Source organism: Tiliqua scincoides, chromosome 5, assembly GCF_035046505.1.
Source record: "Tiliqua scincoides isolate rTilSci1 chromosome 5, rTilSci1.hap2, whole genome shotgun sequence".
Classification (NCBI taxonomy): domain Eukaryota; kingdom Metazoa; phylum Chordata; class Lepidosauria; order Squamata; family Scincidae; genus Tiliqua; species Tiliqua scincoides.
The window spans coordinates 90,322,585-90,341,933 of NC_089825.1; the positions used below are offsets into that span (position 1 = coordinate 90,322,585).

At 45.9% G+C, this 19,349-nt stretch overlaps 1 protein-coding gene and 1 pseudogene across 1 annotated transcript in view; both read right to left on the bottom strand.

The window, feature by feature from the left end:
• PPP1R9B (protein phosphatase 1 regulatory subunit 9B) overlaps positions 1–19,349 on the bottom strand; it is a 70,253-nt gene that overhangs the window by 23,625 nt on the left and 27,279 nt on the right. Inside the window, exons 2-3 of the mRNA XM_066631330.1 lie at positions 3,515–3,647; positions 1,821–1,941 (exon numbers count right to left, since the gene is read on the bottom strand). Of these exons, the coding sequence (XP_066487427.1) occupies positions 1,821–1,941; positions 3,515–3,647 (254 nt within the window). The remainder of the gene's footprint in view (positions 1–1,820; positions 1,942–3,514; positions 3,648–19,349) is intronic.
• Positions 15,836–15,954, bottom strand: LOC136654937 (5S ribosomal RNA; annotated as a pseudogene).

A 19,349-nucleotide genomic window follows, 5' to 3' on the forward strand; every position in this document is an offset into this window, starting at 1 on the left:
TTGAAATGGAAAAAGGGGAAGGAACGGAAGTGCTAAACTTTTCTCCTGCCAGTTGCTTTCTTCCCAAACCCAGACCCCAACTGATTTTCCTACAATTGCGTTCCAGGCTTGTGTTTGCAGGATGAATGGTGAGATAAAACCTGCATGTGTGGGCAGGAAGAGTTTCAGAGGAGAAACAGCCGGCAGAGGAAGGGTTAAGCAGTCCCTCCCCTCTTCCCTTTCCTCCAATGCAGACTGCACTCTAGTAAGGGCACTCTGCAGGGCAGAAGTGAGGGGTATTGGGGCATTGCTTCTTACAGCTGCAGTGTAAGATATCAACTCCTTTCTTATAAATACTGCAGAAAACACCCCTGTTTTTTGCTGCCTAATTATATGAATGACTGCTTCAGTTTATAACAGTTTTATTATCTACCTTGATCTGTTATGAAACTGGAAAAGCAACTGGACAAAAAGCATTGTCTCCATTTACATATAATGAATACATTAAATAGCTTTGGATCAACTAATGTCTGCATGAGACACTTTTCTTAGAACATCCTCATCAAGAACAGCTGGCACACCCCACTACATGCTTGGTCCCTGACCTCCAAGATGAAGTTTGCTGTTCTGGGATGCCAGAACATCTCCTTCAATATACCTTATGACGTTTTGCAAGATTGTGCGAGGACCGTTGTCCCTTTCACGTTTGCTACTTGAGGCGGCAAGCTGAAGTGCCCATCCATTAGTAAATTACTTTTGTGTTGGCGTGCCTGCCTGCTGTTTCAAAGAGCACTTGAGCCCCTTGCTGTGTTCCTTGCCTCTGCGCTAATCTTGGCATTTGTGTACTGCAACAGTGCAAAAAAAAAAAAAAAAAAAATCCAAACCAGAAAGACAGAGAGCTTTATCTACTGAGAATTCCAAAGGTTTCCTCACTAACAGTTCGGGAAAACTAGAGAGCATAGCAATCTCTCTCTCTCTCTCTCTCTCTCTCTCTCTCACACACACACACACACACACACACAGAGAGAGAGAGAGAGAGAGAGAGAGAGAGAGAGAGAGAGAGAGAGAGAGAGAGAGGAAGAAGAAGAAGAAGAAGAAGAAGAAGAAGAAGAACCTCTGGCTACCTTTCTCCCCTATATTCTTTATCACCCCTTATCTCACTCCTTAAGTCAGTGGTTCCCAAACTCACAGGAGTGCTGCAGAATGCCACCCAGTCACTCCTCCTACCAGCTGTCCTGGGCACTGCCATTGTGAACCTTGTGAGATTTTGTGGCCGCTATCTTGGATCTTGCAAATCCATCCTGGATCTTGTGAGAGTTTGCAAGATCCAAGGTGGCAGCTCTCAGCTGAACTGGGAAGAAAAGGCTGTGGGGGTGCCATGACCCTGGTAAGTTTGGGAACCACTGCCTTAAGTGGTTAATTTTCCCTGCATCTCTTCCCCCCCCCCCCCAACTTGTATGGAAACTTTGCTGCTAAGGAGAGAGAAACAGAGAAATTAAAAAATGGAGAGACAAAGGCATCCAAAGGTTCCTCCACCTTTGGCTGTGAGGTTGGTACCCCTCCAGTTTTCTCAGGGAAGGGAAGTCTTCAGGAGAGGTGCAGCTCTCTTGTGGTGAGTGTAACATGTAGTCTGACTTGTCATAAAGCCACAGTTTGTTTGCTTTCTGCAGAGTGCTTGTGAATAATCAACTATGGAAAACTGATAACCACAGGAGGTGCACATCCTGTTACACTTCCTGTAGTGTCCCCAGCAAGCACTGTCCCTTCTGTGAAAGAAAACTGGATGTAACAATGATCAACATGCCTGCACCGATGGAGGGGTTGATATTAACCAAACTCACCTGCCATCTCGGTGAGCTGCTCCTCCTTCCGTCACTGTCTTGACGAAGATGCCAAGTTTTTCTAGGCCCATATCGGCTCCAGCCCCCATCCCTATAATGCTGATCCCAAGACCCTCAGAATCTGCATAAGAGAAAAGAAGAAGGGGAAGCTTGTTAAAATGAGAAGGACTGAGGCTGAAACCTGAAGTTATGAGAACCTGAGAATAGAGTTTGCATTTGTAGAATCTAGTGCTACAGACTTTCACATCCCATCAGGGAATCCCCTCAAGTTTCTTGGAAGGGAAGCTGTGTTCCCAGCTTCTGGCCCCAGGAAGCAACAAGAGAGTGCCTAGGAACTGGTGATGAAAGAATTGCTTATATCAGAAAAAAAAGTTGAAGAATGATAGCAGGGACGTGTGCCCGTGTGGGAAGAGGGTGTGCAACTGGGAAGGGTGTCTGAAAAGAAGAGAGATAGAAGGGTGATAGATAGAGGGTGAAGGAGATGCAACTATAGGGGGCTCTCCTTATCGGCGAGCTTGGCATCTGTGGATGCTGAGCTAGTGGCCTGAGGGCCTTAGAACATACCCCAGACATGACCGGAAGGCACTTCCTGTTTGCACAGGTGACTTCCAGTCATGTCCACAGGTGTTCTGAGGAGGCCGGGGGGGGGGAGGGGAGGTGACCTGGATCAAATCCTTGCAGATACCAAGGGATTACTGTAAACTACTGTAAGCCACTTTGTGCTGAAAAGCGGTATACACATATTAACAACAACAACAACAACAACAACAACAACAAGAACAACAACAACAATAAGCTGATTCACACATTTTTAACAGGAAAAGCCAGGGTGAAAATTTGTTTGCCAAAACTGGAGCATGGTGAGATCTCTTTGTTTCAAGGGTTTATTCAGGATATGGATCTGCCTACAGATAAGAAGTTCAATGCATCATTCACAGCAATAAGGGCTAACACTAATGGGAACTTACAAGTTCCACTAATGGGAACTCGTAGAAGGCAGGACCCAACAATATACCAACACTGCTGTCCATAGACTGCTTCTTGGTGATGGGCTGGAAGAAACTTCAAAATGAGGGAAGAGCCATTTGATGTCCTTCCCTATCTATTGTTTATCCCCCCTCATCTCTCCCCTAAGTGGCTAATTTTCCCTATTCCTCCCCTCCCAACTCCTAGAGAAAATTAGCTGCTCAGAAGAGGGGCACAGGCCAGGCAGGTAGTAAGTGCTTCCTCCTTGACCATTTCTCTCTAGTTTTCTCTGCCTGTGGATGGGGGAGCCTTCGGAATTTCTACAGGCAGAAGTCTCACCTTAAATGTAATGTGGAACCAGCCCCTAAATGTGATCTTCCTGAAGGAACAGACAGAATTAGGTACTCCAGCTCCAAAACTGCATGTGAACAGTAGAGCATGCCTTCCTGAATCCATCCTGCTGAACAGCCTAATGCTATTTGTCTTTTCTCATGTGAATGCAGTCATAGAGACAGAAGAAAGGGCTGGATATTCTATTCCTCTGGCAGGATAGATGCCTGCTCATCCTTCTGAAAATCTCTGACAAGAGAGATTGCACTGCCTCTTTGGATGCCTTTTTTTTTTAAACAGTGCGGACTTGTGTTCTTTCCTGACGGCAAGCTCCCATCTCCTCCAGTTCAGCCTGGGAAATGTCACCTTGAGTCCCTCTCACATTTCTTCATTATTACCTTTCTCCAGCTCCACAGGAAAGAGGTCTAGCCTCTCTACTCGCTTCTCAAGTTCATACTCCGCAGAGGCAGCCATGGGATCAACATCTTCATTCCGCCGATCATACTCTTCATTGGAGTAGGTGCTGAAAACCTGGATGGAGAGGAAAGGAATGCAAGAACATCAAAGAGGTGCTCAGGGTCTGACACTGTCAAGCCTTAGCATGGAAATAATTTTCAGTGACAAGGCTCTGCTCTGGAATATGTGAATTTATGCTTCTGTTAAAGCTCAGGGTGTCCTTCCTTTATTAATGGGTAACCACAAAGCGAGTCAGAGTGAGCCAGTATGGTATAGTGCAGTACTTCTCAACCTTTTTACTGCTGTGACCCACTTCATTGGCCGTGGCACATTCCAGAATGCCCTGCGGTTTCTGGGTAGTGCCCCAGAATGCCTTGTTGTTTCCAGGTAGCACCAGCAAACAACCCATTTTGTTGGCCATGTCATATCCAGAATACCTTGTAGCTTCCAGGTAGCGCCGGCACATGATCCACCAAAAATTGGGTTGTGACCCATTTGGGAATCATGATCCACAGTTTGAGAACCACTGGTGTAGTGGTTAGAGCAGCAGTCTCAGACTGAAGAGATATGGGTTCACCCCCTCACAGGGGTGAGAGATATTCCCTCACAGAATGAGCTTCAGATAGTCACCTTTTAGTCCAGCATACTTTACAGAGATGTTGTATGGAAGGGTGGTAAAGGGTAGGAAAAAAGGGTGAGGCTGTGACTCCCAGTCAGAACTGGCAAAATTCCAGGTGACTGGTGGCCTGAGACCCTAAAGATTGAATGCTGGATACCTACACATTAGAAATGTTTTCCCAATTCTGTCTAAGATTGGTGCCTAAAATGCAGAACATATTTTAGCATCCAGCTTCCAGACTAAAAGATTGCTTCACACCACCTTTCATTTTAGAGACAAGGCAGCAGAGATGGAGCTGATTGTGGTATACCTTGGAATGGAAATTAGGTGAGACTTTCCAGTGACAGTGAGAACAAAGAGTGTTTAAAATATCTCTGCCAAGTCTTTCCTGGAGCAGAGAGGTCACCTTGATATCACCTCAGTGAGCAAGGGCTCACAATCGCACACCACAGCAGGCCCTCGACAAATCAGAAGGCTTGGTTTCTAAGCTCTGCCCCCTTGCGTTTTGCGTAGCCACATCCAGCCTTGTGTCTCATTTCCTAAATCAGGACCCACATTCTGATGTGCTCTCACACGTCTTTAGGAGACGGTCCTCGTAGCTGTGATGAATCTGTCCAGTTTTAAATATTTATAGCATGATTCTTAAGTTGCTTTAGAATGGATATGTGCTGCTTTATTGTATTATGCTTTTACAGCAAGTGCCATGTGGGTCTAACTATTGTAACCTGCCAATCCAGAAGGCAGAGGATAATTTTAGCAAAAAAAAACCCCAAAATTGATCAGCTGCAAAAAGTCACCTTCCTTGACAGTTATAGAGGTGAACTTAGAGAAACAGTGTGAGGCGGTCGTTTCACCCTGAGAAGGCACTGTGGGGTCATCTAGCAAAGCAGCCTTTTTGAATAAACACCAATAAGCCATTTCAAGTGCCACAAGGTGAAGCCAGAACTCTCAGCGTCCTGGGCACAATCCCAAAGCATACTTTTCCCCAGGATGTGGGAATTCCTTCCATTATCCTTTTCTTCATTACAGCGTTGGAACTTCGTGTCAGTTACCACAGCAACATGGACTTCAGAATCCCGCTCGGTATTATAAGACAATGTTGCTTTGATCTACGCCCCCAATGATGCCTGCCCTAGCTCTTTCCCACAATCCATTCTTGGTCTCTGATCTCGCTCTGTGACCTCTGTCTCTTCTGTCTGAGGCAGATGGCAAACCTGCCTCGCACACCTGTACAGTCCCTGGTGCATCGCTGGCCAAACATGAGAAACAACAGCAGTAAAGTATGATGGCGACGACAATAATGATGAATATTTATATACTGCTTTTCAACAAAAAGCAGTTTATATAGCAAAACTAATCAATAATTGGTTCACTATCCCCAGTGGCATACTAAGATCACTTGACACCTGTGGCCCATACATTTTTGGCACTCTCACATGACAAAATTCAGTAATAGACATGACATGACATGAATGATAATAATGGCCAGAGAAGAAGTGCATTGTAACTTTGTATATATAATCATAATGATAAACATGCTTCTCTGCAACCAGTGCTAGCCAAATTGCAGCTGCAGCCAAGGTCACCCCCACTGCCACCACAATCTTAGAGCAGCTTCTCAGACACCCTCCTGCAGCCTGGTACCTGGAGCTGCCCCCTCGGTCACCCTGTTCACTGGGTGTCCCCAAAGCGCTCATAGTCTGAAAAGAGATGCAGAAGAGACACCAGCAACAACCACTGGAGAAGACACTGTGCTGTGAAGAGGAGCAGTTGCTCTCCACTGGCCTAAACAGAAGAGTACCCCACTTTAAAAGGTGCCTCTTTGTCCAGGGAACAGGGATCCCTGGCTGATATGACTGTGACTCTATTGATCTGAAAGTCGCTGCGCAACCCTTTCAGGCAACTACCTGGGAGGCTCTGGCCCAATCCACTTCATGGTCAGCCCGTCCACGCCAGAGGCCAAAGGCAGATGTACCACTCAAAAACCAGAAAGCCTCACTCAAGAGTGGCCACTGTTGGTTTCTCACAGAGCTCCTTTGAATGGACAAGACTTTAGTTACCAAAAAGCCTCATGTAGTCATGCATAAGTGATAAGGTATCTTCTCTTGGCTCACTGCTGAACCTCAGCCTGTAATTACAACGCTAAATTTAATGGCATCACTTCCTCAGCACTTCCTCTGCTTCTAACCTGAACGTGCTGCCAACGTTACTGATGTTGGCAGCGAAGAATGGGGGATAGGAAATAGACGCCAAACATGATGAACACCGAGCTAAATGGTTGCAATTCAGGTCTGCATTTGGGAAGTAGAAACGTGGAGCAAATGAGGGGTCTATGTAGTATATAGTGTGTCATGCATTTTCTATAGATTATATCACCTACGTTGACTCCCCCTGCCCCAAACCGGTGCGGGACCACAGCTCAGTGATTGAGCTTGTGATTTGCATGAAGAGGTCCTGGGTTCAAGTCCCGGCAAAAAAAAGTCAAAGAATGATGTCAAGGAAGTATGCCTACATGGGAAGAGGGCGTGCAACTGGAAAGGATATCTTCCCAGTAGTAGTAGCAGGTGAGAGGAAAAACCCTGGAGATCTGCTAACAGCCTGCTTAGATCAGGGGTGTCAAACTAATTTCATACAGCAGGCCAAATAGCATTCATGGTGCCTGCTGAGGGCCAGAAGTTACACCATTCAGCAGGAAGTGAATTAGGCAGAGGATGGCCAAAAATAAGCACTTTGTTGTCATGTAGGAACTAACTAATTGCAAATGACAGGAGAGAAAATGTGCAAAGATAGTTTCAAGATATGGGAGAGGCCAATAATCATGTGGGCTGCCTTTCAGCTGCACTGCTCCTGCCCAGGTGTCCATTTGCAGCCCAGGTGACACATCAACAGAAGCAGTGCTGCTGAAAGGGTGGCCTGCATGATAATTGGCCTCTTCCACCACCTTGGTCGTGGCTCCTTCTCTCATCCTCTTGGTCTGCCCATTCTCCCCTAGTGTTCCTTGACTTCTGAGGTCTCCTTCTATCTCTCCCTCTCAGCAGAAGCGGTGATGCTGAAAAGGTGGCACTAGGAGAACTCAATTATCACGGCAGACGAAGAAAGAGCTTCTGCAGGCCAGATCCAAGTTCGCGGGCCTTATGTTTAACCCATTTTTGCCCGGCGCACAGGTGTACCCCCCTGGTGTAGATAATCCTGAGTTAGCTGGACCAATGACTGAGCTGGAACAGCCGTGGAGGTTGTCCCCAAAACTTTGGGTGACTGCTTGCTGTGTGATTCAAGGCAATAGAGTGAATGAACAATGAATGGAGGAGCAACGAATGAATGAGCAAGGCTGATCCATCCACGAAGCCAACTGAGGCAGCTGCCTTAGGTAGCAGGTTAGGAGGTGCCCACTTCTGCTCATCTACTCACCTCCACTGCTCCCACTCTTTGTATTGGGAAAGGAAGAAGGGCAGAAGGGAAGAGGAAGTGTGGAGGAGAAGAGAGTGGCAAGCTAGAAATGTCTCAGAGAAGTTCTAGTCCTCCATTCAGTTGCCCTATCTTCCTTTTCCAAACCAGGAACTGGGAGGAGCAGAGACTAGCACATCACCAGTTAAAGGGGGGGGGGCAACATTTGACAAATCTTGGACTCGACCTGTGAATTAGTATATCTGAGCTATTGGGAAGAAAAAAAAACAACTTCCCCTCCTTCTCTTCAATGGCCACACGGATGCCCCAACAGGACGCTGTTCCTCAACAAACAACCCTTGGGCCACAAGCCTAATAAGCAATGGGCTTTATCAATCTTGCTACATCCCCTGCCCCTGTACACGATCCTACTGCTATTGGTGTGCACCAGGATGGTGTAGCGGTTTGGAAGTTGGACTTAGACCTGGAACATCCACATTCAAATCCCTGCTCAGCCATGAAGATTCTGGGTGACTTTGGGCCAGTCGCTCTCTTTCGGCCTCACCTACCTCACAAGGTTGCTGTGAGGACAACAGGAGAGGAGGGAACATGTGCACCACCCTGAGCTCCTTGGAGGAAGGGCAGTACAAAAATGTGAATAAATACTGGTGCACAGATAAGTTTCTTTTTTCTGGAAGCAATGCTTCTCTTGTCCACACTTCTTCCCTAATCTTTTCTTTACCATTCTTTTGCTCACCCTTTCTTCTTTCCTTTCCTAGATCCTCCAAAGTGTTCATTTTCCCCTTTAATTCTCTCCTGCTCTCTGTTTTCCTTTCTCACTTTCGGCCTCCATTCTCCAGATTTAAGGGCGCTCACGTCCTCTTGCCCCCACCTTAACCCTTCACAAGTCCTGATTTATCTGCCACCCCCATATGTACCCTTCCCCTCTTGGGAGAATCACTCCCTCTCCAGCATCCTTGCCATCTTTCCCTTTTCTCACCCCCCCCCCCCCGCATTCATATGAGCAGGCTCAATGCTCTTCCGCCCCCACCCGCAGTCTCTCACACTCGCTCTATCCTGTAATCGAGCCATGCAGGCTGTCACAGCTCGAGAAACAAAGCACAAAAACGCCCCCCCTTCCCAAAATCCATGACAGCACTAATTAAACTGCCAGGGTAGCCATCCGCCTGCTTGTATCCTTGCATCTTAGCGTCACCTGTGAGGTCTGGGGGAAAAGAGGCCCTGAGGTTCCCCCACATCCTCACTTAAGAATGCAAAGGTTCCAGAAATACTGAAGACACAAAGACAAGAAAATCTAATTCCCTTAGAGTTTCTGTGTGGGAAGACATGGAAGTTCTGAATAATTACAACTCTCCCCCCCCCACCCCCAAGGATTATTTGACTCTCAGTATCAAACCCTGGCTATGTCCTTTGGATTCAGAAATATTACACAAACAGATCTGCCGCACCATTATTACCCAGCTAAAAATAATAACTTAAAAAAACAACAGTTGGGAAATAAGTATATCTAGGTGTGTTCATAGAGTGTTCCGAAAGATTACCTATTTTTCCAAACCAAAGATTAACAAAACAACCCTCCAATGTCATTTCTCCTCTGTACTCACACATCAGTGCCTAGGCACCTGTGATAAGAAAAGAATTTTGCTCCCACCCAGATTAGCTAGTGTCTTTGATTTTTTAGTCTTTCCTTCTCTAAAAAGACAAGGGTGGGCCACTTTTCTGCACTGTAGACACCTTAATTTATGGTAGCTTGTTTGCTCCTGTTCTTGTACAGTAGAAGCTAAGTGGGCTGAGATTATCCAGTTCTGGGGCTGAGAGACTGGACTACATGACCACTGGATTGTTTTTAACTAGCTCCTCAGACCCTGAGTGAAGGAAGGAAGGAAGGAAAAAGTGATCTGGCCTTTACTGTGCTGAAGTTACTCTACACTGAGCAGTGTTTAGAGGTTACACCTGGAGAATAATGTGATAGTCTCTTTCCTGGAAGAAGGTATAATGCTCCAAAGGCTTCTTGGGCACAATTCAAGGTGCTGGCTCTGTTTCCAAGGTTGTTTTCAACGCAATTCAAGGTGTTGGCCTTGTAGGACCCAACATTTTGGGTCCTACAGCATATAAGGATAGCTTTCACACCACTGCCCTTCATGGTTCCTGGATGGGCACTCTCTCAGTTGTACCATCTATCACAGGGAAATAGCCTTCCCTCTTCACTCTTGCTGGTTGTGTGATGGCCAAATTTATTTACTATTTATACACTGTGTCTCTTCCATCAGAAGAAGAGTTCAAGGTGGTGTACTGTTGCAGGTGGTCTTCCATCCAGGCGCTGACATGACTGAGACTTGCTAGCTTCAGCAAGCTGGCTGTAGCATGTACCCTCAGACCACGCCCCGGACTGCAGCCCCCACTTTCCAACTCCTGAACTCAAGGCTCCATGACATGGTAGGTAGTTCAGGGTAGCAGTTCTTGAGCGTACCTTTTGCCTGGTCTAGATTCAGCTGTGTAGCTATTCTTGTAGAGGTGGATACCAAGGGAAGAACCTGGTTGAGAAGATGACCATTCAGAAGCTTCCCAATTAGTCTCACTACTCCAATACATTCCACACAAAACCTGGATGCCCTTCAGATCTCATGTTCAGATTACAGTGCAAAGGTCTGCTCAGTTTGACCACAGGTTACTTCATCTGACAGTCTTAAGATCTGCTCAGAAAGCAACTTCTGCATCAGAAGCTGGATCCTATATTGCAGTGTTTCTCAAACTGTGGGTTAAGACCCACTAGGTGGTTGTGAGCCAATTTCAGTTGGGTTCATTCACTTCAATATTTTATTTTTAATATATTAGACTTGATGCTACCATGGTACATGACTGCATTTGGGGAAATGTTACAGACCTGTACTTTTAACAAGCTACTATGTATATTCTTTTAACAATGACAGTCAATGGGACTTACTCCTGGGTAAGTGTGGTTAGGATTGCAGCCTAGGATTGTTGAAAATTTTCCTGTTTGATGGTGTCACGTCCAGTCATGACATCATTTCTGGTAGGTCCTGGCAGATTCTCATTCTAAAAAGTGGCTCCCGGTACTAAATGTGTGAGAAGCACTGCTATATGGCAATGGTTCCAAACTTACTGAGGTTACGGCACTCTTCTTTCTCGATGCCCTCATGCAACTGACTCGCACAAGAATCGTGTGAGAGCTCACATGTAATGTTGTGCAATTTCTGCTTGGACAAGATGGTGATGCCCAGGACAGCTGGGAAGAAGAGGCCGCTAAGGATATCCTATGACACCCTCAGCTACTGTGGGGCACACTTTGGGAACGACTGCTATATGGTATGGTAGATTCAGTCTACTAGCATGTCAGGAATCCAGAGAATTTTTTTTCTTTTTTTGCCCATCTGCAGAAGTTGCTTTCTGAGCATATCCTGTAAGTTACCTGCCAAAGTACAACTCTGGCTCCACATAGGCTGAAATGGCTCAGACCCAACATCACCAGGGGTTCTTCCTCAGTTGCCACAGGGCTGTTAAAGCATTTGTAGGCCTCCATCCTGAAGGACCCCTACAGGTCCAGAGAAGGAAACCTCTCCTCTGAATCTCCAGTGAGTTCAAGGGGAATTGCTATGTCTACAAGCAAGATTCTAGGACTGACCCTGAAAATTGTGCCCATCCTGAAAGTTTTCACAAAATCAGGAGGGAATTTCAGCCCTGTCTTGAAATATATCCCCTCATTTTCTTGGTGTCATTTTCATCATCATGGAGGCATCTAGTGACCTAAGAACCTTCATCTCCCACTTTATGTTCTTCCAAAGGCATCAGGGGGTCAGAGCTCAGTGGGAGAGCACCTGCTTTGCATCCAGGAGGTCCCAGGATATGTGCAGTAAAAAGCTGAGAAAGGCCCGTCTGAAACCATGGAGAGCTGTCTGAAACCATGGAGAGCTACTGACAAGCAGTGCAAAAAACAATACGTTTGAGTCCTCCAGCTGACTCAATGTATATGGTCTGTTTAAAGCAAACTTAACTGTGGTTGTATCCAAAGAAAGTAAATCCTGACAGTGAAATTCCCAGAGCCAAAGTCTGTCACAACAGCCTATCTTGAGGCAATGAGTTCCACAGACTAATTATGTGATGTATGGACTAAAGGAAGCAGTCCTCCCCCATGCACACTCCGTGTGCCCTCTGAGATCTTGTGAGTCATCACAGATGGGAAGACTGCCAGCTCAGACCAAAGGACTATCAAGTAAAGCATCTTGTCGCCCACAGTGGTCAACAAGATGCTTCTAAGAAGCCCACACGCACAGCATGAAGGCAATAAGCCCTCCCCTGCTCTTGGCCCTCAGCAACGGTACGCAACGGAGACTGCCCCCCAAGATTCCGTATTGCCAGCATGACTAATACCCATTGCTAGAGCTCTCTGCTAGAGTAGAATGTTTCTAGCCCCCTCTGAAAGCTGCGCAAGCTGGTTGCCAACACCACATCTTGGTAGTGCAAGTCTCATACATTAATAATGCACTGCATGAAGAAGCGCTTTCTTCTGTCTGCCCTTGTTCTCCTGCCAATTCTATTGAGTGGGCATAAGCTGCAGAGTCATGGAACAGGAAGACCCTTTGTTACCCCATTCTCTAGAAACCCCCCTGCACCAAGAAACCCCCTGGTTAGGCAATTGGCTCCCCAGATCATTACTCATCCTCCATTTGTCTGGTTACCAATAGGATGATGGTGACCAGCAACTACAACTTCAGTAGTTCTTAATAGTTGGGTAGAAGTGGGAACTTGGACAGGTGTCGCTTGCCGTGCCAGAGTTTAAAAATCCATATCGGAAGAAATTCCACTCCACTGCGCAAGACAGAGGGGGCCTGGCCTTGGCCACAGTTGGTCACCCTAACCTGAAAGCATCTGGATCATTTCTAAGCTTCACCTCTTGTATTCCACCCCCACTCCAACTTATCTCAATTTTCCCTAGAGGAGCTCAAAGTCAAACCAAGCTGTACCAGAAAACTCTGCCCACACACAAGCTGCCAAGCCCCATAAATGAGTGTGCAAACCTAACCGGCGCTGCGTGACTCAGCAGGCACACATATGGTAGAAGTCACGCATGCCGATTAGCCCAGGCCAAGGCATCTGGAGGAATCCAGGCCAGGATTTCTACCTCACTAGACTGACACAGCAGAAGAAAAGAAGGCCTCACAAGGAGTCACTGCCAGAGAGAGAAGGCATACCAGGACTGGATGTCCAAGCCCTGACCTCCTGGGCTGGATTCTGACTTCAAGGCTGAGAATCCAGAACTTAATTTGAGGCATGGCTTAAAGAAAGACAACCCGTTTTTAATGCTGGGTATCAGCCTGCCCTGTACCAGAACATATATTATTAATAATAAAATAATTAATATTTTATCAACAATTAATAATAATTAAAAATTAATGATAAAATTAAACAATTAATAATAATAACACTCCCATACTGTGGAGTAAATACAAGCACGCCCCTCCACATTTTCTCTTTCTCTCTGTCCCCTTCTTCCTTTTTCATTCCAGGGAGTGGAAGGAAGCAGAAGGAGGCACAGTGGAGGCAAGTAGGCTGACACAGAAGCATCTCTCACCAATCCGCTGTCTGATGTGACCACATGCCTCATGGATGGGCCAGCTCTGGCACTGAGGACTTGATGACAGCACACTTGCTGTTATGATAAACCCCATCTTTTAATGACAATGCCCTTCTGCCACTAACATAGGCCAAGCTCCTACACAAAGCTGACTTGGAAGGACCACCCAAATGTTGCCATTCCATTGCAGGTGGCAAAATGGGAGGCACTTCAGTGGCTTGGGGGAGGTCCCAAATGGGACAGAAAGAGACTGCCCGGTACTCCTTGCCGTAAGCACCAGCTAGCAGCTGCAATTCCCCTCCCCCCCCCAAGGAAACTGCAGTATGATGGAGCATTGTTCGAGTGGGGCTTTGTGGAAAATGGTGATTGATGGACTTCTTCAAATGAAGCCAACAGCTTTCCTACTGTTGTCCCCTGCACTTGCAAACCTTGCCCCTTTGTCACCCGGAGTCAGGACTGCAGAATGCCACCCCCCCCCCAAGATAATCTGGGGGGCCTTTTAAGGGCCGGAGGAGACCATGTGCCCTCAGAGGAGACCACAGCCTTCAGAAAGGCTTCTGAGGCCTCCAGAGGCCTATAAGTCACTTCCAGTTTTTGGACTAAGACTAAGGTCTCCTTGCTCCTCCAAAGGCCTTCTAAGAGCTTTAAATATCACTTCTGGTTTTCGTCTGAAAACTGGAAGTGGCTTTTAAAGGCCCTCTGAAGGCCTCTGTACACTGAACAGGGCACCACGGGGGGGGGGAGAATGATATCACAGTGGCACCTCCTCCAGCATGCCGCCTGGGGCTCTTGCAACCTTTGTCCCCCCCCCCCCAGTATGACAGTGGTCCTGTGCAACTGCTATTCAGTAGCATGTTGCCTCTGAACATTTAGTTATCATATGTCTAATAGCCACTCAAAGACGTGACACATGAATTTGCCTGTTTCTCTCTGAAAGTGACCTGAGATTAACAGCCACCGCCACAGCTCGTGACAATAAGTTCCATAAATTAAATACCCATTCTATGATGAAGAACTTGGTCGTGTGTCTACCCCCAGTCAATAACTCTGGGTAACTCTGAGAATTTTAGTGTTAAGTGGAACAAAACAGCCTGTCTACTTGTTCCATACGGCGCATAATTTTATCTCTTTCTATCATGGCTCCCTTTCATTGTCTTTTTCTAACCCCAAAGTCCCAAACAGTTTAGTTTTTCTATGTAGGCAAGATGCACCAGCCCCTTGATCTTATTGTTTGCCCTTTTCTGTGCCTTTTCTAGCTCTTCCATCCTCCAGAGGTGCCTAAAAATATTTGTTCACATAAACAGCCTTGCTCCTGCCCTACAGCTGAGAATGAGCTGCTTTCCCTCTTTTGCTAAAGTGGAATTCAAACGTTGGCATGCTCCTGTGTCAGCAAACGTTTTAACTCAAGATCAACTCTCCCTCTTTCACTCTCAAGTGACCAGAACATTAGAATCAGTAAGTGTTCCCTTCCTCCCTTTATATAGTCGAGAATTAAGGTTCAACTCTGATTTACGATCCTGGGTGTTCTATTTCAGTGCTTCTTAGTGGCCCAGATGTGCACAGTGATTCAATCTACACCAGTGCCCTGCCTTCCTAAAATAAAGGCGAGGGTGTTTCTGATGTGTGTGTTCGGTGTGTAGTGCTATGCCTGCCTTTTCCCAGGTGTTGGGCAGCTTATGCCAAACGGTTGTGGAAAGTTGCAGACTGGATGGGCTCTTAGTCATTTTCCCATTCTGCCTAATGAAGAACTGCTTCGAGCATCTCCACCGTGGATGTACTCCTCTGCCTGACATTTGACCAATTAGCAAAATCAGAGTGACTCTTTTGTACACTCCAGTGACTAAAATCGGTGTCTTAGCAAACCATCTCACTCTTTTTAAATAGCTACATGGGTCCTGATAACCTCTGTGTCACAAGGCCAAAAAACAAACAAACAACAACAACAAAAAACCTAGAGCATAAAAATATATCATCTTGCCTGCTGGATACTATCCAGTGTTCTGCAATCTTTGCACGGGTGAGCAGCGCTATTTATTTATCTCAGTGTTTAACCTGTCCTATCCAGGAGTTCTAGGATATACAGGTAAAATAATTAACAACAATACAGGGGGACCTCCTTATTCATGGGGGGTTTGGTTCCAGAACCGCACATAGATAAGGAATTCCACAGATGGTCAAGTTCAGGTAAGAAAATGAAGTTAATCTGCAGAAATGGCAAAACTTTATGGAAATTGCGTAAATTTGTGCCAATAGCATACATGGCCTAACATCGTAAACACTGACATAGGGAAATCGCTGAAGACATATGGAAATTGCTTACATGTGCATTGATGGCAGGGCACAAGGTGAACAAGGCAACTGAGCGCGATGAAATGGCTGTGTAAGTGAAGTTTAAAAATAATTTTTCAATGTGTGGTTGGTCAGATCTTCGGGTGCCAAGGAGGGCCCACTGTATATATTTATACACTAAGGCTGCGATCCTAAACACACTTTCCTGAGAGTAAGCCTCACTGAACAAAATAGAACTTACTTCTGAGTAGACCTGGTTAGGACTGTGCCCTAAGATATCTAATACCAGTAATCCCTTGCTCATCCTTGGCCATGATATATGGTTGGCAACCTTCAGTCTCGAAAGACTATGGTATAAGCCTACAGCACCCAGTATTCCCAGGTGGTCTCCCATCCAAGTACTAACCAGGCCTGACCCTGCTTAGCTCTGAGATCAGACGAGATCAGGCATGTGCAGGGTAACATGACTTGCTTGCCTGATTGAAAAGGCCTTCTGTAAGGCCTTTGCCTTGTAAAACATCGCATCATACTACATCCTACTACAGGAGAACAGCAACCGATGTGCAAGGTCTCTTGTGTGTCCTCAAGGTCTTCACTTATGACACTGTTTCCTGCTGAGTCAGACCATTGGTTCATCTAGGTCTGTATTGTCAACACTGAATGGAAGCATGGGGGGAGATTTCTTGTATTTTTCCACCCATGCAGTGAACAGCAGCTTCAAAGTATGATTTATGTCATGAAAATGGCACAGGGTCAAATATATCCTTCCCCCGCTTTGATAAGACTCTGCCACCCCACAACCGCATGAAAAACAGTCATCATGGATCTCCTGCCTAACATGCTCTTTGGCCCTAAATGAGCATGACAGGCTCTTGTGTACATAAGGAATGTGTTTTTTTGCAATATTCCCCACTGAAAGCATTGTCCTTCTCCACCAGTGGAGCCTTTAACAAACAAAAACATAAAGTGAGACTGTGCACATCCACCTATTCACTACTTCCTCACTAAATGTATTGTTGATTCTTCCTTTGCAAGTCTACCTCCCTTCCTTTTAAACAAGAAAGCAAAGGTATTGATGATATCTGCACGGGTGCACAGCTGTCTGGGTTCAGTGCAGAAATCCAGCAATTTGAAAACAAAAACTGACCCAAAGAGGGTCACCCAAAGATGCCTGACCCAAAGAGGAAGGAGTACAGACATATGAGCTATCAGGGGAGAAAGTAAAGACAGTCAAAGCAAAAAAAAAAAAAAAAAAGATAATCCACAGCACAGAATTATTTGATGCAGCCTGTAGTTTGGCCCTGTGGTGTTTGGGGGTTTGTTAGCTTTAAAAAAAAGGGAAAAGATAAAAAAAAAATCATTTTAATTCTAGGTTTTAAAATATGCACAAGTACAAAAATAAGTTTAGAAAATAGAAAAATGATGTAAAAAAAAAAATAGACAAAATGATCAGGTTCCTAAAATATCACAAAGGCAAGTAGTCTCAGGGGACCCAATCAGGGCCATGGGGTATTCAGCCCTTTCCCCTCTCCATGGTCCTGATGAAAATCGCTCCTCAGAGCGACTAGAAGCTAACGCTGGCATTGTCAGGAAGTTCAATGAAATCTGTCAATAAAAACCATCTCTTTGCCTGTTTGCACCTTTGAGAAAAAACCCTGCCATGGACAATGCATTGATACTGAAGCACTGCATGCCAAGCTGAAACATAAAAAGAAACATGACACAAAGGCACTCCACTGCTGTACAGGTGTAAAACCGAACCATCGTACCAATCCAGTCCCCCCACTCCAGGGCACATGAATGCACACATGACCCTGGCCTCTTATTTTGTGCCATCTCTTCCAGCCTGTTGCAAACAGAGGCACAACATCTTGAAGGTCACCTGCCAGGAATGGAAAGTTGCTTCGCTCTGCAAGATGTAGCACATTTTATCAAGGACTGATGAGTTTTTTCTTTTTTTAAGCCATGAGCACATGCACACACACACACACACACACACACTTCAACACCAACTCTGCCAGCCTTGCGCTCGGATAACTGAAAAGTCCTTTTATATTCCGTGTTGGTGACCTCTAGCTAACCTACCCTCCTCCAGTTTCCTTTTTTGAGCACTCGCTTTGTTCTCGGGGAGGGGGGTTCCCCAACGGAAACAGCTGAGCCTGAACTGGACACATGCGTACTGGATGATAAAGTAGCACAGAAGGGTAAAGTGGAGCTGGATTTAATAGATGTGCTGCTCATCACCCAGACAAAAGGCCGAAAGAGAGGGGTATTGATCTTAGCCAGCTGTTAATGGGCGTATGCTGCAATAATACAGCTAATTCCACCACCAACACCCCCTTCACCCCCCACCTGCCCCCGTAAGCAAGTCACGGGCTGTTTCTGCTCAAAACGCAAGAAGCACATCCTTTACCCTGGCTGCTGCTCCAACGGCTTGTCAAGCCATGTGAATGACATGTATATTCTGCAAAGAACGTTGGCCCTGTAATTCCACTCTGAACAGTAGAGCAGTGGGGACAGCACCCAGGGCTAGCTCCAGATTTGAAGATGGCTAAGTGACCTCTGTCCATGGCTAGATGACCTCTGGGGGGCTCTCTCCCTATGTCAGTGGCCCCCCTCTCCTTATCATGGCAACAGACTTGAGTTACTTTCATTCTTTCCAGGGCTAGTAACATCAAACACCATATTCTAGTCAGCACCTGCTAACAAATATTCCCCCCTGCCCCTACAGTGTCCCATGTCGTGCTATGATGCTACCTGGGGCATTGCGGGCAGGGTGACCAGATGTCCTCTTTTTCAGCCCTGTGTCCTGAAAAAGAACTTCAATGTCCTCCTTTTTTCGGTGAGCAGGCAGCGCAGAGCCTTCTTGTAATCAATAAATTATATGCAATATAATTTTAAATTTAATAATAAGTGTTTAAATTAACCACATGAAAGAAATATATAGTATTTTTAGCTTTAATTCTGTCATGTCCTACATTTTTATTGGATGCCCTACATTTTGGTGTCCCTTGCCTTCTTTTGCGGTTATGACATCTGGTCACCCTGATTATGGGGCAAAAAAACACGGCAGGCAGGAGCTAGCAGTCAGTACACTGTTGTTGCTGCCACCATCCTGGAAAGAATAAAAGAAAGTCATGGCTGATATCAGAGTATGAGAAGGGGGGGCATCTAATCAATGGCCACCAGTTGCTAGCTGGTCCAGTGTTTTCTGTGGGGAGACACAGAGCGATTTCCCCCAAGGACATTAGTTTTCCTCTCAGCAGCTACGCAAGGGTGCCTTTTTCTGACACCAGCCCTGACAGCACCAAAGACTGAGGAAAAACAGGTTCAAATCAGTACTTTGCTTAAGCTATAGATTACACAGACCAACACTCATTTTGCTGTCTTATAAGTTAGACCTATACCTGGGTATATTCCAAAATATACCAAAAATGACATTTGTTTTGCCCTATCATGTTTAGTTTTGGAGACACGGCATAGCCTCTTTAGTAAATGGTTCACGCAGCTTCCTTGTGAGGAAGCCTACACCATGGCTTCCTTGTGAGGAAGTTGCTTCAACCATTCACTAACGAGGCTATGTCATTTCTCCCAAACTAGATGTGATAGGGCCAAAACCGATGCCATTCTTGGTACACACAGCCTGTAACAGCATGGACTTGGGGAACAAGGGTTTCTAGACTAGAGGATGTCATCTGCCAGCAGGCCTGATCTTAACGTTTTTGGTTTTAACACAAACTGATCACTGGGCTGGATGGACAGCTTCTTCCGAAATGACAAGGCTGAGCTCTGAAAGGTGAAGACCTAATCAAGAGAATGTCTGCTCTGAGCACGTCCAGTGTTCATTTCCCTCAAGACTCGCAACAGTCCA